This window comes from Dama dama, chromosome 18 (genome assembly GCF_033118175.1).
Source record: "Dama dama isolate Ldn47 chromosome 18, ASM3311817v1, whole genome shotgun sequence".
Classification (NCBI taxonomy): Eukaryota; Metazoa; Chordata; class Mammalia; order Artiodactyla; family Cervidae; genus Dama; species Dama dama.
This window is the reverse complement of record NC_083698.1, coordinates 24,853,090-24,871,808: the sequence shown is the minus strand read 5'-3', so window position 1 is coordinate 24,871,808 and position 18,719 is coordinate 24,853,090. Positions and strand designations below refer to the sequence as shown.

The 18,719-nt window shown below is 32.5% G+C and overlaps 1 protein-coding gene across 4 annotated transcripts in view; it reads left to right on the top strand.

Moving 5' to 3' along the window:
• SNX13 (sorting nexin 13) overlaps positions 1 to 18,719 on the top strand; it is a 138,890-nt gene that overhangs the window by 99,709 nt on the left and 20,462 nt on the right. For 3 of the 4 annotated variants that reach the window (XM_061165027.1, XM_061165030.1, XM_061165029.1), the window contains 3 exons: positions 6,995 to 7,032; positions 11,105 to 11,174; positions 14,743 to 14,915. In XM_061165027.1, coding sequence (XP_061021010.1) covers positions 6,995 to 7,032; positions 11,105 to 11,174; positions 14,743 to 14,915 — 281 coding nt within the window. The remainder of the gene's footprint in view (positions 1 to 6,994; positions 7,033 to 11,104; positions 11,175 to 14,742; positions 14,916 to 18,719) is intronic. The other variant, XM_061165028.1, reaches the window with a different exon arrangement.

Genomic DNA, 18,719 nt, shown 5'->3' with positions numbered 1-18,719 from the left:
CCTCAGTGATATTGGCCTGTAATTTTCTTTTGTGTGTGTTGTCTTTGCCTGGTTTTGATATCAGAGTGATTGTGGCCTTGTAGAATGAGTTTGGAAGTGTTCCTTCCTCAGAAGGTTTTTTGAAGATTTTCAGAAAAATAAGCATTAACTCTTCTCTAAATGTTTGATAGAATTCCCCTGTGAAGCCATCTGACCCTGGGCTTTTGTTTTTTGGGAAATTTTGGATCACAGTTTTGATTTCATTGTTTCCAGTTGGCTTGTTCATAATTTCTTTTTTTTTTCCCCTGATTCCTTCTTGGGCAGTAGAACTTTTCTAAGAATCTGTCCATTTCCTCTAGGTTGTCCATTTTATTAGCCATATAGTTGCTCATAATCTCATATGATCCTTTATGTTGTCGTCACCTCTACTTTTTCATTTCTAATTTTGTTGATTTTTCTTCCTTTTTTTCTTGATGAGTCTGGCTCTTGGGTTGTCAATTTTATCTTCTCAAAGAACCAGCTTTTAGTTTTATTAATCTTTGCTATTGTTTCCTTCACTTCTTTTTTATTTGTTTCTCCTCTGATCTTTATGATTTCTTTCCTTCAACTGACTTTGGGGTTTTTTGTTCTTTTTCCAGCTGCTCGGGATGTAGACTTAGGTGCTCTCTTCAATGCTTTTCTTTCTTCTTGAGGTAGAATTATATTGCTAAAAACTTGCCTTCTTAGAACTCTTTGCTGATACCCGTAGGTTTTGGGTTGTCGTGTCTTTGTTGTCGTTTGTTTTTAAGAATCTTTGGATTCCTTAAGAATCTTTAAGAAATCTTAATCTTTAAGAATTGTTTCTTCAGTAACCTCTTTGCTGTTTAGTAATGTATTATTTAATCTCCATGAGTTTGTGTTTTTTGCAGTTGTTTTTTTTCCTGTAGTTGATACCTAGTCTCATAACATGGTGGTCAGAGAAGATACTTGATAAAATTTCAGTTTTCTTAAATTTACTGAGGCTTGATTTGTGACCCAAGATGTGGTCTGTCCTGAAGAATGTTCCATGTGCCCTTGAGAAGAAAGTGTATTTTTCTGCATTTGGTGGAAAGTCCTGAAGATATCAGTGAAGTTCATTTGGTCTAATGTTTCATTTAAGGTTTGTGTTTCCTTATTGAGTCTCTGTTTTGATGATCTGTCCATCAGTGTCAGTGGGATGTTCACGTCCCCTACTATTATTGTATTACTGTTGATTTCCCCTCCTATGCTTGTTAGTGTTCTCCTTATGTATTGAGATGCTCCTATGTTGGGTGCATAAATATTTATAATTGTATGTCTTCTTCTTGGATTAATCCCTTGAACATTGTGTAGTGTCTTTCCTTATCTCTTATAATATTCTTTATTTTAAAGTCTATTTTGTCTGAAATAAGGATTGCCACTCTGGCTTTCTTTAGGTTTCCATTTGCATGGACTATCTTTTTCCATCCTTTTACTTTCAGTCTATGTTTCTGTAGGTCTGAAGTGGGTCTCTTGTGTGCAGCATATATATGGGTCTTGTTTTTGTATCCATTTAATCAGTCTATATCTTTTGGTTGGTGCATTTAACCTGTTTACATTTAAAGTAATTATTGAGATATATGTTCCTGTTGGCATTTTCTTAATTGTTTTGGGTTCGTTTTTGTAGGTCTTTCTTTTCTCTTGTGTTTACTGGCTATGTAAGTCCATTTAGTATTTGTTTTAAGACTGGTTTGGTGGTGCTAAATTCTCTTAACTTTTGCTTGTCTGTGAAGCTTTTGATTTCTCCAATTTTGAATGAGTTCTTTGCTGGGTAAAGTAATCTCGGTTATAGATTTTTTTCTTTCAGTACTTTAAATATATCCTGCCATTCCCTTCTGGCCTCCAGAGTTTCTGCTGAAAGATCTGCTGTTAAGCATATGGGTTTTCCCTTGCTCCTTTTAATATTCTTTCTTTGTATTTAATCTCTGCTAGCTTTATTAATATGTGTCTTGATGTGTTTTTCCTTGGGTTTGTCCTGTAAGGGACTCTGTGCTTCTTGAACTTGATTGACTATTTCCTTTCCCATGTTGGGGAAGTTTTCAACTATAATTTCTTCAAAAATTTTCTCAGTGCCTTTCTTTTTTTTCTTACTCCTCTGGGATTCCTTATAACTCCAATGTTGGTGTGTTTAATATTGTCCCAAAGGCCTCTGAGACTATCCTCAATTTTTTTCATTCTTTTTCCTTTATTCTGCTCTTCAGCAGTTATTTTCACCGTTCTCTTTCAGCTCACTTACCTGTTCTTCTGCCTCAGTTAGTCTGCTATTGGTTCCTTCTAGAGTATTTTTAATTTCAGTAATTGTGTTATTTATACCTGTTTGATTATTCTTTATTTCTTCTATGCCCTTGGTGATTGTATTAACTGTGTTAATTATTTCTTGCATCTTTTCCATTCTATTTCAAAGACTTTGGAGTATCTTTACTGTCATTCTGAATTCTCTCTCAGGTAGATTGCTTATTTCATCTTTGTTTATTTGGTCTTATGACTTTCTGTCTTGTTCTTTCATTTGTGCTGTATTTCTCTTTTTTTTTTTTCTTTTTTCTAACTTGCTCCACTTTCCCAGGCTTTAGGATTGTATTCCTTCTTCATTTTGGTTTTGGCCCTTGGAGGGAAAGGCTGTTGGTCTGAGTGGCTTGTATTGACTTCTTATTAGGGGTGACTAGTACCTGTGTTCTAGTGGGAGGAAATCAAGCAGGTAGGTAATTACAGAAATAATGGGACATATACGTTCACTTCCATACATACAGTCGTAACCAAAGTATTCTAAAGAAAAGAGTATAGGAGATAGACTTGGTGAACAAGGGAAACCAAACGTGCTATCGATCAATTAAAAGCAGAGCTAACTAACGCTCAATCTGGAAAACTGAGCCTAAGCAGATTGCCAACTGGGGAATATAGCAAAGAGAGCACAACAATTTAACTTACATAGTGGAAAAAAAAAAAAAAAAACAGTGAAGGAAAAAAGGGAAAAAGAAAAGAAAAACAAAGAGAAGGGAGAGAAAAGAGAATTTTTCTTAAAATTCTTGAAGCATGTTTTCAAAGGGATTGTCACCCCGATATTTTTATGGTAGTTTCTTTTTTGCTTATAAGTAATAATTGTCATGATTAATGATAGGATTATTGAGAAGATTAAATGAGATAACAAGTGATGATTCTGAGAATGTCCCATAAACTATAAAACATTGTAAAAACATTTTTTTTCTGTTTTTAATTGGACTCTGTTCCAAATCCTGTATAATATAAGCCAGAAGAAGCTACAAAGATCATTTATTCCAATCTTTCCATTTTCTTCTGGTCACATTGTATAGTGAAGAAAACAAAAAAAAAGAAAGAAAAAAACAGACTTTAAGAGTGATAACACTTTGATTTTACTCCTTTTCTACTACTTATTACCTATGTGATGTTGGCCAAACATTGAGTTTCTTTAGGCCTTATTTTTCTCAGTTATAAACTGAGATTATAAACTGATATTACTATAATCTTCTTGTAGTAATATCCTACCTCAGAGTTGTCATATCTTAATGGAATTCTGTATGTAAAAATGATATATAAACTAAAACACAAATATCAGGTTTTCTTCACAGTAAATAATTGGCTATTTAAGAATAGTGTGAGAGGCAGGCCTTAGTTTGCAGACTTTAGGCCTGATGACCATTTTTACTGGTAATTCAATGCAGAAGTACTTATTAAATTCTAATGAAGTATCTAGGATTTGGTAAACTTCCTAGCAAATATGCAATGTAAATACAAAGTAAATGGGAAAGACTTTACTAAATATTTAAGAGAGTGCTTTAATTATGCTCATTTACTTATAAATAGAGTTAATGGACAGGACCACTTAAAGTTGGAGATATAATAGATGTATTAAGTGGTTAGCACTGCTCTAGCAAATGCCTCTATTTTGGAAGCTTTCTAGCCTCCCCTCTTTTCTACCCATCCTCCCCACTCCTTATTCTATATTAGTGAGACTTTACTTTTTAAATAATATAAGAAATATAGTTATAAAAATTTGTATGTTACAATAGCTTTTATATTGATTATTGATCTAGTATCTTGGTTATTTGTAAAACTGGGATAGTACTCTGTTAACTGTATTTGATTGCTTAATGGAGGGAGTTTTCTATTTTTAAGAGCACTTCTCTGTGAGCTCAATAGTAAAATTCATTGTATTTAGAGTTTATTATATATTGTATCTGTTTACTATCTCTGTTGAAAAATCTTTTACAGAGCTGATATGAAATTTGTAGTAGAAACTCTCCTTCCTTAAAGGACTATTATAAATGTTTTCATTGTATATTTTAATTTTGTCTACTTTAGAAATTTGCTTAGTGTTATGAAATGGAATTGCTATCTGACCCAGAAAGAAAGAAGATAAATCATAAGCAGCTAATTTATAAGCATCTATGTATTATATAATGATCATAGTAGCAATATATTCTGTGGGAGTAGTTTTTGATCCTATAGTGTAAAAACTCTTCCAGAATCTTCTAAACTGACTTTTAGTTTCCATTTATATTTGTCTTGTATGTAACTGATGGAAGCAAATTATTTACGTGACCTCAAACTTCCCAAAACATCATCCTTATTTAAAACACAAAGTAGATTAAGAGGTTTTTTTTTTTTTTCTGCAGCTGATTTTGATCTGAATCAAATGAACTTCTCTTTTATGTCAGTCATTGAGTAGTCCCTCACATTGGAATCACTGATTTTAGTTTGGAACTAATATATACACATACATCTTTTGTCTGACTGGGACATTGCTTTTTAACATTCCATGTCCTAATTAATGAGCTCTTACATGTTTTATAACTGAGAAATTACCTAATACTTTTTTGAAACCATGTTAAGAAAATGCATGGAATAATGGGTATAATTTGAAACATTTTTATTAAAAATGGGTGTTATGTGTATTTGTCAGTGTTTAGGTTTTAGGCATTTGCTACAACTTTTCAAGTAGTAATGCTTATAATTTTCTTGTTTGTATAGGGTTAATTAAAATAGACTTTATATTTTCTGGTTATAAATTCATTTTCTGACTTTTAAAAATTAAGCTTCCTGATACTTTGTGTATTTTTTAAAGTCCTGAAATTCTGGCTGCTTTTTAGACATTTTGAAATAATCATCCAATCTAGTGTTCAATGTATAGCTGCCCCCCCACCCCCCTTTTCTTTATGTAGGTTAATTGAGCACAAAGTTAGAGGGTAAAGTCTTACCATGTATAATAGTATCCTTGGTAGTTTTTCTTTGTTTTGGAAGAAATTTCATTCCTGTTTAATTAAACTTCATTCTTATTTAACTAAACTTCTGTAGATAGGTAGGTAGCTGGATGGCTTGCTTAGCCATGCTCTCTCTCCTCCGTCATCCTTGTCTTTGTCCGTGAGATTGCCTTCTTTAGTTAGTTTAGCTTTAAGTTATTTTAAGGGTAGATATTTTTTCCTTTATTAAAACAAATTCACAGCCTTTTAAATATTTAAATTATGCTTTCCCTTTTAAATTTTAATTTCAATCACATTTTTCTCATCATGTCAAACAATAGCTTCTTTTGTTTTCTAATATTTTTAAGCAGTTGTTAAAGTCTTGATTAAATATAGATCTCCATTGGCTTTAGACAATCTAAATTTCTGAATCTTATTGTTAAGCAAGAAAGTAAACCATGCCTTGTTTTGCTCCTTTGTTGTTTTTGTTTAGTTGGTAAGTTCTGACTTTTTTGCAACTACATGGGCTGTATCCCATTAGGCTCCTCTGTCCATGGGATTTCCCAAACAAGAATACTGGAGTGGGTTGCCATTTCCTTCTCCAGGGAATCTTCCCAGTCCAGGGATCAAACCCATGTCTCCTGCATTTCCAGGTGGGTTCTTTACCACTGAGCCACCAGGGAAGCCCCTGTTTTGCTACTAGTTTTTCTTTTAATTTGACATGTCTTTGGTGGGAAGACTTCAGAGGTGGGCAGAACAAAGAAGGTAAGAGGCATATAATTGAATATGGAGGATAGAGAACTATTTTTTTATCCACTTTAATTATTCTAGGTGGAATTTCCTATTTTTGTGTGTCCAGAGGTTTGAGGAACTGAGAAATGTTCTTGGGCATTTAGAGGTGTTGAAGTTGGAAGGCAATGCCAGCTGCCTCTGTCAGTAGTAATAGAAATTTCCTTTGAAGATGCATCTAGAGATCCAAACTATAAATAACATCTAATATGCTACAAGCCATATAGTAACTTTAAGCTGTTTATGAATATTGCTTTACCATATATTCTTTTGTGTTTTTAACAGAGTGATAACTTAATTGGTAACTTAATTTGATCAGATATATACTAAAATTCTGAGGGAAAAGGTATTAATTTTAATAATTACTCTCTAACATTTTTAAAAATAATTTCTAGTTGCTTTTTAATTAAATGGCATTACTCATGGAATTTTATGTGTCTTTTGTTCTACTAATTGTATATTGATTTAAGAATCTAGACTTCAGCATTTTTGATACAGATCAACCGTGAATAAGTGGACTTTATAGGTTTAATAAACAACTTTTTATCTTTCATATTAAAGAATAATTTTATTTGTAATATTAATCCAGTGAGGCAGAAGTAACAAAATACCTCTGACATTTCCTGGTGTGAAATGTCATTCATTTCAAAGGACAATTTCAAATGTCATTCTGCAGTGTTTACCTCATGTTTACATTTATACTAGACAACTTAATATGATACTATGAGAATAAAATATGTAAAAATGCTTTTTTTTTGTACATAAATGCCTTTTTGAGGGGGAGGGGAACAACTTAGGTACGTAACTGTTTGCACTGAAATAACCTGGCTTAGAAAACCATGAAAACAGGTGTTTGGGAGTAGTGTACCACAATTTTCTTTATTGTTCTTTCTTGACTTCTGTGGCTTTCATTCTTGGGGTTTGAACCTTAGATAGCTGAAGCACTGTTTGAAGAGTTTTTGACTGTATACTAAATTGAATTTTCCTTCTCACAGAATCTTTTAATGGGTCTCCTACAGGAAGCATAAATTTGGTAAGTACTGTTATGACTACTTCAATTCTTAAACTGGTCTGAGAATAATATGAAAAACTGAGCCTTAACATATGTAAATAAATGCTATATTAGGACCCTCAAATCATCCTTTATAAGAAGCTGTTGCACTTTTATAGAAATATTAAATTCACATATAAGGGATCTGTGGATTAGAACTTAATGAAATGAAGTTTATTTTCTTTTGAAAAAATGGGTTTAAATCAGCTGCCTGATTTAGTTGCAAGTGATAAAAATTATTTCATCATTTTCAACCTCAGTATTTAATATTTCACTCTGATCAGTGCTATGATGGGCAGTAAATTTATGACACATAAATGTTTACATTGGATTTAGTTTTTTCTTCTTGTTAATTAGAAAAGAAATATAACACTGGTTGGGATGCCTGAAAACCTAAAGATATTTCTTAAGGTCCACACTAACAAGTTCAGGTTATTGGAAAAAAAAACCAAACATTTTTTAAGCTTAGAGGGTTTTACAAGAATTAAGCAACTGTATTCTGTGATTACAGGTTTAAGAATGACACATTTTTAGCACATAAACTGTTCACTGGCGTTTCATATGTTCAAGGTGAAATGTGAAATAATGAACATTTCAGTTCTCTTGTATATCCATGCTTGTCGTTGAATACCTTGTTTCATAAAATGCTACTAGAGAGAAATATTAGTGTTGTGTGCAAGTTTCAGTCCAGAATTTGTTGAGGATGGGGAGATTGCTTGCTTTGTTTTTCCTTCTCCTATCTACATGACTTTTTCTTTTGAACTTTTTGTAATAGATAAGTGGTTGAGAGGTCCATTGTCTTGTGTTCCTTAGCATGACATTTATTTCTAAAATGACCTTATTGTATAAATGTTCCATTATTGTACAACGTATAAGCTTTAACAAAACACTAAAGCAAATCAGCCATAATGTTATGTCAGATATTTTGTAATGTTTTAAGTGTTTTCCTAAATTATCTGGTATCATTACCATTTGCTTCTAATTTTCCATAGAGTTATGATAAAAAGAAATACCTCCTAGAGACTGAACAGTGTTAGCAATATAATGCCCATTAGGAAGAAAAAGTTTCCAAATATGATGAAACTTTTCCTTGGATTGAAATTTTTTAGTATTCATATTTGTAGTTCTTGTACAAGTGTTTGAACACTATTAAAAAATATTTTTTTCTTCATTCCCTATCTGGAATAAATGCTTTTTCAAATAAAAGAGATTCTTTTTATCATATAGTGATATAAAGCAGAACAGTCTGTGATTTGAAAAAGGTGACACTTGACATCAGTGACTTACAGTATGTTGGTTTTTCACACAAATCTGTTAAATCCGAGCTTTTAAGTAGCTGGTCTTTTGGATTCTTTTTTTAAAATACATAGACAAATTTGAATAAACAGTTGAATTTTTACAATAGTTTGATTACAAAAAATTGTTCTTAAGACTGTCAAGTTTTTTTCGTATTTAATGAAGATAATATTTATTAATTGTATTAAAATTATAAACTGGATCATTATAGTTTATTCCAGCAAACTAAACAAAGAAAATATTTAATGTGATGGTTTACTCATTTTGTGACTGAGATTAGCACATAGATTATAAGCATTTTCAAGTGCCATTGTAGTTCTGTTTGCTGAATTGATTATCATAGTATTTCAAGTTTTGGTTTTTATCCTAGCATAATGTTACAAAAAACACTTCTTTTTTTTTTTTCAAGAATTTCAAGAATCGTAACCCATGGTCACTTTGCAAACTGTATTTTATTTCAGGACAGCATTAATGTACTTGTTTTGAAATCACAGTTTTCTTTGATTAATCAGTACTTGTACTTCTAAATCACAGTGTAGTTCCCATGGTTATAACGTCATCAGTTGTAACTTTATATAGTCTAGTTGATATTTACACATGCATTATAAGTGTGACTAATGGTTAAGAGACATTTCATTGAATTTTCTTCATCATACTTAATGCAAATATTAATTGCATATTTTACATGCACTAGAAAAGGCATTTATATACAGAGATTTTCAGCAGCTTCTGGCTTGCATAGTGTAAGAGGCTAGCATGGTTAAAGTGGTGAGAAAGCAGCATACAACTTTCTACATGTTTACCTACAAGGGAAGGCTACCAGTAATAATAATGCTTTTTTGAAAAAGGTGATCATTTTATATTCCCTGTGCTAGCTTAAGGTTAGAAGAAGATTACAGTAGATAACAATTTTAAATTCTGTAGAATATTCCACTTCCTTTGGGGTTCTATCTTTCGTGTAAAAATAATTCTAAAACAAAGGTTTTGCTATTTGTCAAAATGTTTTGTTGTAGGTCAGTTAAAAAATTAAGTGCATTCTAATTCTTTTCAAAGTATTTTCATTCACATTATATCCTGTTAGAGTTGTAGAACAGATATTACACCATTACCATTGGGAAAACTGAAATACAGAAAAGACTTACTGATATGGCTAAAGTCTGTTAAGGTTATCAGTGGTGAAGTCTGGACTAAATCTAATTTAATTGAATGGTTCTCCCGCTTGACTTGTGGATCATCTGTATGGAGTTACCAAATTTTGTTTCTTCTGATGATCAGTCTTTAGTAGATAGAATTTTGGCTTTCTTCTTAGGATGCAGTTGCTTAATTTTAAATGGCTTTATGTCATATGCATGGCTGCATTAAGGTCATTTAGATGACTCATTAATAACTGGTAATACCACATTAGGAATCCAAAGTTCATTCAGATCCCATGGTTTTTCAAGTGTAAAATATGTCTGAATCATATACTGTCTGTGTGTTATAGGTCTCTAAGGCCACTTCTGTGTTCACTGATTTACTAAGAGGATTCACAGGCCCCAGCATAGTCATACTCACAGCTAAAATTTATTATAGCGGAAGGATATAAAGCAGAATCAGCAAAGGGAAAAGGTGGATTGGGCAAAGTCCAGATGATACCAGGCCCAAGTTTCCGCAAATCTTCTCCCATGGAAGTCACATGGCACAGACCTAATTGCGCTGGCAGTGAATATGGCAACATGTGTGAAATGCTGCTACCAGGAAAGCTCATCTGAGACTTAAGTGCCCAGGGTTTTTATTGGCGGTAGATCACACAAGGCACCATTTGTCTAGCATACATTAAACTGACTCCCAGAAAGAAAGCCGGTGTTTGGTGTAAACCACATTGTCTATACAGATAGTTTAGGTAGAGTAAGCCACTTTAGCAGTTAGGAATGATGGGAACTTTTTCTAAATCTAACTTCCCAGATATTGTCCCAGGGCGTCCTTTCTAAGGAGAGCAACTTAAGGTCTGTTGTGTTAACTCTTTTCCATACAGTCTCGCCTTCATTATATGCTTATGTTCCCTTCTGTGTACGTGTGGGTGTATGGATATGGAGCAAAAAAGTTTTGAGCCAAAGTTTATAGTTATAAAATTTATTCTGAATCAATTAGTAATACTTTTTGTTTATGGAATTATTTTAAAAAAATAACTCAATCTTAACTGTAGATTCACTTCATTTAGTAAATAATCATAATATTAGCTGACATTTTTTGTGTTAGGCAGTCTTCTAAATGTTTTACATGTCTTTACTTAGTCTTGACATACCCTTTGATGTAGGTACGATTATTCTCACTTTATAGATGAGGAGTCTAACTAAAATTATTTCTAAGTTAACAAAAGTGTTAAGTTAATACAAAGTTGGCTCTAATATATTTCAACATTAAAAAAGTGAAATGTTGATTTTAGAATATGTCTACTTATTTTTATCCACATTTTTTTTCTTGCCATATGTTGAATATAATTGAGGAGAAGCAAATTAAGTATGTGGACAGGTAATGAAGGAAGAAATAATCTGATGTATTTATTAAGTTGATTATTAAAATACTTTGTTTTACAGTTTCTTCATCTTATCTTCTCTTTCTCCTATTAGTATAAACAAAGAGAATTATTGTTTGTGAGAGGGAGGTACAGATAAAGACATAGAGCAAAAATGAGTAATATATATGATACAGAAATCTTTAACATTTTCTTTCCTACAGAATTTAAAATTTTTGTTTTCTGATTTTTTTCTCTCATCAGTCTTTAGATGACCTTTCAAATGTATCTTCTGATGACTCAGTACAACTTCACGCTTACATTTCAGACACTGGTAAGAGACTTTGTGGTTTAATTATTACTTAAAAACTATTGAGTATCATTACCCCTACCTTATCTTCCACATTTATTTTTACAAATCATTTTTCTATTCTTTAGTCATATTTTCATGTTACTTTTTTTCTGTAGCATATTCTTCATTAAATTCTACAATGTTTATTATTATATGTGTATTTCCTTTCTTTAAGGTTGTTACTGTTATCATTTGAAAAAGGGTAAATTCTGAACATTTTGTCATTGCTGATAAACTTTGAAACCAATCTTTTCTTTGAGTCCAGCTGATAATTGTCTGCATAATTGTAATTAAATTGTTTTGGGGCAGATTTTAGTTTAGTATTTGTTTTCATACATGCAGAAGTTAGTAGATTTCTGGATAAATGAAGTTTTTGTAAAGGAGTTTATGAAAATAAGAAATGCTTGGATGAGGTGAGACTCATGACTGAATCAGCATGTGTGCAAAATGGCTAGTGAACTGAGGAAAAAAATAATTTCATCATTGGTATTGAGTTATTAGATAATGTCAGTGATGGTTTTCTTATCTGGCTTCTCATGATTCTTATGTGGATCTCTCTTTTGAGGATTCTGATTTTCTAGCTGTTTTGTCCATTCATTCAAGAAGTATTTATCAGCTTCTTAAAGGATATGGAAGCATAATGCTAAGTGTTTTTAATAAGTTATCATTTCTGTCAGACACAATTACGTATAAACACTAAAGAGGCAGTATACTAGAGTGGTTTAAGAGCACAACCTTTTATCCAAATTGCTTGGGTTTAAACCCCAGCTTTGCCACTTAATAGTTGGGTGAACTTGGATGATTCTTAACTTCTCTGTATCTTAATTTCCTCATCTGTGTAATGGGATAATAGTAATACTTGCCTCATAGAACAAATAAACTAATTGAATTAGTAGTTATGTGGTGGGCATTATGTGTTAGTGTCTGTTTGATAAATATTTACTGGTTGGGCTCCAGAGTCTCTTTGAGTCTGGGTCCCGCGTCCTTAACCTTATGACAGGAAGTAGAACTAGTGCAGTGCGCTTATGGAATGATTCTTGGGCTAGTGGACTGGCCCTTCATTGAAGTATCTTGTTTTAAAAAATAGTGGCTAGGGTAGACAATATGCTTAGTGATGAGATTTATTTATATTCTGGTCCTGGTTCCTTATCTGGTTATAGATTAGTAACAAAGAGGTTGCATAGCACCTGCTATGAGTAGTAACATTGTCCTAATGCAAACACAACCTATTATTTACACTGTAATATCCCGCCATCATCTTAAAATGTATGTAGCCTCATTATCTTTTAAAATCAAATTACCTTTCTATCCTAAGGCTTGTTTTATAATAGCCCCATATTCTTCCTTTTGTGCACCCATCCTAGTCTGGTCTCCCTGCCTATCAAATTTGTAAGAAATCTGACTATTATTTTTTTTTTCTGACTATTATTTTTTAAAAAGCTTTCTGACATCCTTTCTTCTTTCCTTTTCTACTTCTTGCTTGTTTCCTTGTTCTTACTAACTCCTAATTGGTTATGGTTTGCTGCCTAAGTGGCCCCTGATTTCTGTTATCCTTTCCCAAACCTTTCTTGAACACAGTATGTAAAGCCATTCCTTTGTTGGCATGCTGACACTGTTGAGTGATGGTGGTTTTTTAATGTGATGAAAGTGTTGTACAGTTTGTTCTGCATAGGTCTCCGAGTAAAGGATAATTGAAAGAGGTGAACAGTGAATAATAAAGTCTCTGACAGCAAGATGACCAGGTCTATCCCCAGTCTTATATTTTGTCAAATCAGGAACACTGATTGATATTAGATGGAAAGGGAATGAAGGACAATTCTGAATACAAAGTGCAAATCTTAGAAAAACTTTCATGAAAACCTGGGAAAGATTTCTGTCGAACTGCTTTTGCCAGTATAGATTTGTAGCTGTTTTGTGATTAAAATAATTTACTAAGAAGCTGCTCAAACCTTTCTTTGCCTAAGTATACACAAAATACAAAATATTTAGTCAACTCCAAAGCTTGGCCACTTTTTTTTTACAATCATGGATCAGTATCATCTACTATTAGAAGAGTAATTTATACTTCTGGTCAACATGATAGTCTAAACTGCTATGCAATATTTTGCTTCCTACACATAGAAAAACTGAAAGCAGTAGAATAAAAATACCTAAAAGGGGAAATCTACAGGTGGAATAGACTATGAGTAAAAGCAAATATAGGGAGATGAAGAGGAGTTGAAGCCAAAGAGCTTATAGGAGTGCAAAGACTGCTCTTTTGATTTTGATAGCATTTTCATGCCCTCAGATTTAAAAGAGGCACAGTGGGCTAAGGCAGAGGAAAGCCTGGAACCACAGGCCTTTGCATAAAGCCGATCCACAGAGGGTGACTTGATGTGGAAGAGGAACTAGAAGAACTTAGCTACTGTCGGGGAAGTGCAGAGAATGTCAAGGTCATGACTGGGAATGGCATCGCTCATATGAAACTGAAGGACTGTCTTATATCACATGTGGGTGATACAAGATTCAGCCTTCCTCAAGTGGTTGTGTACCACAGGGAGTATGATAAAAATAATCGTAGAGATAAAACGAGGCAAGAATACCACATTGTAAAAAAGAACCACATCTGGTTATAGAAATCAAAAAGTAGTTACTGAAATTAAGGTGAGTGAATGAATTAAAAAGCAGACCAGGTACAGATGAGTGGAGACTTAGTAAACTGTTGGAGACCTGAAAAGGTGATCTTGAGTAGAATACAACATGGCTTCAGAGTGGGAAAATGGAAAATGAGAAAGAATTATTCAACGTACATCTCTTCACTTAAGATCTATACAAAATAGGAATAGGTTTTGATTTTCAAGACTGCCTGACTTGGATGGTTTGTGTCAATTCAATAGAAAAAAATGACTTCTTAGAAAAGTCTTCAGAATAAATTACATTTGTAAATTGCTGTATATTTTGAATGAGAAAGATTTGCCAAAAGATGATAGATCTTGTTTGTTTTAGTCGCTCAGTCTTGTCATTGGCTGTAGCCCACCAGGCTCATCCGTCCATGGGATTCTCCATTCAAGAATACTGGAATGGGTTGCCATTTCCTCCTGTAGGGGATCTTCCCAACCCAGAGATCAAACCTGCGTCTCCTTCATTGGCAGGCGGATTCTTTACCACAGAGCCACCTGGGAAGTCCAGATAGATCTTACCCTGTAGCTTTTGCTTGCAGGTTAGTTTCAGAGCTATCAATATTGAGTTATAGCTGAACAGTGACGGCTAATACAGAAGGTATTATTTTGTTTCTGTTAAAAGCTCTTTGGAAAGAGAATCCAAAGCGGACTTCACTGTGTAGTTGGTAGTATCATGATAGCCTTGTAGGTCATTTTGTAATGTAACCAACACATATAACACCTTATGGATGTGAGTACAAATGATAGGAATCTATTTTATCCTGGTGATATCCTTTTGTCTTAGTCTGTCATTTCAAATTCTCCATTTCATGTTGTCCTTTTTGTTTTCGTTCTTCATCTTCCTCCTTTTTGTGTCTTTTGTTCCTCTTCATTTTGTCTTAAATGACTAGTATATGCTCACTGTGACCCATATGCTGTGGCAGGCGTTTGTAATGATCATGGAAAGACATACGCATTGTATGCCATCACTGTACACCGGCGCAGTGTGAACACTGAGGAGATGTGGAAAACCTACCGTCGTTATAGTGACTTCCATGACTTCCACATGAGGATCACTGAACAGGTAGTGAGGTTTTTAACGTTTGTGTACTTGATATTGTTTCCTGATTCCATGTTTGATTCTAAATGGTTGTGAGTGACGCTAAGGTACTGACCAAAGCTAAGAAAATAAGGTAACAAGTTTTTATAATCAACAATGAATGTTAGAATGATTTTGTCCATTTAACTAATAAATTTTAAACAGTCCTAGTCATTGTGGACTGGTGACAAAATACCAATGATATACCTTGGAAAATTAGAATAAATGTGTATGTCTGAATTTAAGAGAGTGTATATATGTCTTGTCCTTTGCAGAGGTATTCAGGTTTATTTAACATATAGATAGAGATCATTGTAAGACATTTTGTGGTTATGTGTTTGGTAATATAATTTAAAGCTGTGGCTATTTTAAATGTCATCCTTTCCCAAATTCTTGATCCACTAAGTTGTATGAAGAACCGAAACCTAAATTATATTTAAAATTAACCACATAATGGTTTTAATTCTTAGCAAATATAGCTCTCTTGTTTCATAGAAGTGTGAGGACTCTTAAATGTAACAAATGTAAACAGATTTTTATTTTCCTCTGTTCTTTTATTAAATATTTTTTCTTCTTTTTGCTTAGAACAAAATAAATTACCAGTGGATAAATTGGAATAGGTAATCTATGAAATTTTAAGTCATGATACTCTTTCATGCAGTGTTTTAAAATATACAATTATTATTAAGCCAATAAAATAATAATAATGGTGACATTTGATTGGGTGAACTAAAGCTTTGAAATGACATTTTACTACATAAATAATCAGAAAATATATCTTTCACTTAGGATATAGAAAATGTATGGTTGGCACCATAATTATCTCATTAAAATATTTTGTAAATAGAGTGAGATAACCTACTAATAAAGCTTAAAAGTGTTTAGAAACCAGGTTATTGTTGACTCCACAAGCCTATATTAAAAGGATTGTTTTTAATTATATTCCTAAGGAAATTAATAACTCTGAGCATATCTCTTCTGTTGTTCTTGTTAAATAGATCTCCATGTTTAGCTTGATTTGTTTGCAGAGGTGAAAGAATTTTCTGCCCCCAAAAATTCCTGTTTGATATTTTTTTAAAATCACATAGTTCATATCTCTCTTCCTTTTTATCCCCACACTTTGCCCTAACAAGGCAAATTTTATGACAAGTAATGTGAATTACTGAGAGTAGTTTTAGTTACTTGCAAATTTATGGGAATTTGGTATAATATGAAATTTTCTTTGTGTGAATAGTTATAATTTTTTCGTACTGTTCAGAGGAATAATCATTGCTTAAAGATTCTAGGATAGGACTGTAAATACTGTGTTTACAGATTGACAAATATAGATAAAGAATATACTTTTAAAAAACTCTATTAACAGAACAATTCATGTAGAAAATTTACTTTTCAGGACAGCAACAAAATTAAATGCAACTAACTGATAAAGCGCAGTTCAGGTTTGGAAGTGCTCAGTGCAGACGGGAGAAGTGGATGTGTTAAAGCTCACAGTAGTGTGTGTTTGCTAAAGCATGTGGGTTGATTTTGAAGCTTAAGAAATTAAAACCTAAGCTTGTTAAGTGAAAATTTAGGTTTAAGGAAAGTACTAAGCACTTGTAAATAAGAGCCATACTGTTTGCCTTTTAGCTTTGCTTTAGTTATATTTTTAGTTTTATTTTATATTTATATTTTTAAAAGAAATCCCATAAGAAAATGCAGTGAGCTTTTAGTTCACTGGTGGCAACAGTACAACCAGCGGACGTAAACAAATTTTAACTCCATAGAGCTCTTTAACTGTTAAAATTATTTTAGAACAGATTTCATTTTGTTTCTTTAATTTTGTGACATAAAATTTTTTCCCCATTCTAAACATATGAACTTATTATTTTTTAATGTTTTATAATTTTTATAGTCTTAATTTGATGCTTTATGGATAAAGATTTATAGGATTAAAAGAAAATAATTGAGGGATGGGATGGAGAGGGAAGTAGGAGGGGTTTCAGGATGAAAAGGTTTTAAGTTAAAAAAAAAAAGAAAATAATTGAAATGTTAAATGTCAAATTATTTTAGAAATGATACCAACTCTACCAATTCATTATTCAACATATGACCATGAACAAGACAGACCAAGTCCTTGCCTCTAGGAGCTTGCATTCCAGTGGATAACTGTGTGCCTTTCAGTTTTATTGGATGAATTATTCCTAAATATGCAGCTTATATTTATAAATAAAATACCAATGATTTAAAAATATTAAGTATGCATTAAGATAACTGGGTAAAATGTATTTATGTGTTTGGATATAAATGAACTTTGAATCTTTCTAATAAAAAATTCTAAATGTTTTTCACATTTTCTAGACCTGACATATTCAGTGTGGAAAGATAAAATCTTTGGGTTTGGAATGTCTGTGATTTATGTATAGTATTTGAGTTCTTTGTGAATATTGAAATACATTTTAATTTATGTTAGTTCTTTAGATAGGTTTCTTTTTTTTTATTTTTGCATTCATTTAAAAATAGTTTTGTGACTTTTTGGCAGAGGAAATTCTATTACTTTGCAGGGAATGGACTACTTTGTACTTGTAAATACTCTCTTAAATATCAAACTAATTATAAATTAATATAGAGTATTAAATTTTTTCCATTTTTCTCCCTTTAAAAATAACAGTATTTGAGAAAAACTGTTAGTCATGGTGCTTCTGGTACAGACAGATAATTTTAAAATCAGCTTGATAATTTAGACTTTAAGAAAATAACTGTTACCTTTAATTTTTTTTATTAATAAGGTTTAATGTTTCAAAATTTTGGAAATTGTTGTTTTGAGGAGTGCTGTTATATTCCCTTGGTTTATTAGAACGGCCATAACAAAATACCCAGCTTAAACCACAGAAATCCGTTTTCTCATAGTTCTGGAAGCTAGAAGTCCGAGATCAAGGTGTTGGCAAGTTTGATTTCTCTTGAGTCAGCTCTCCTTGGCTTTCAGATGGTGCTGAATATGGCCTCACAAGACTTTTTCATTGTATGCTCCCATTCCTGATGGCTCTTTGTATCCCTCTGATAAAGGCTTTGTTTTTATTTTATTCCCTCTCTGAAGGCCTTGTCTCCAAATACAGCCACTTCTGAAGTACTGGAGGTTAAGGTTTCAACATGTGATGTGAGAGAATAAAATATATTGGTAATGCCTAAATAAACTATGCATTCTGTAAAATTCAATCAATAGTTTAAGATACCACTGACAAGTCATATTCCAGGAAACTAAGTATCTTTTAGGACACCTTGAAAAATGTAGATTTACTTCTATAAAATGTGGTTAAAAAAATTAAAACCAGGATATTATACATTCATGTTCAATAATGACCAATTCTTACACTTTTGTGAACCACCAATTTTGTGACTACAGCATAACGTTTTCCCTGAAAATTACTGCCCCCACTTTTTTTTCCTTGGCTAGGGCAAAAGAACTACTTTTAACTTTCATGCATAACATGTGATGAATTTGTCACATTATAGCTCCAAGCAACCATCTGATTTGCCATTCCATTTAATAATTTATCAGATCTTCCAGTTTCGGGATGAAAATTATCCTACACCTTTTCATTTCCTCTTTTCTTTAATCTCTGCACCAGGAATGAGTTTTCTTTACAGACTCATTGTTGTCTGTTGTTATTTAAACCAAGAATGGTTTTAGAAAGCTTGTTGCATCCTGGATATGTATCGCACAGGAAAAGCAATGAAGCTCCTCATTGAAGTTTTAAATACTAGATATTGTTGGCCAAGCACAATAACTTGCTGAATGACGTTGTTCTTCCA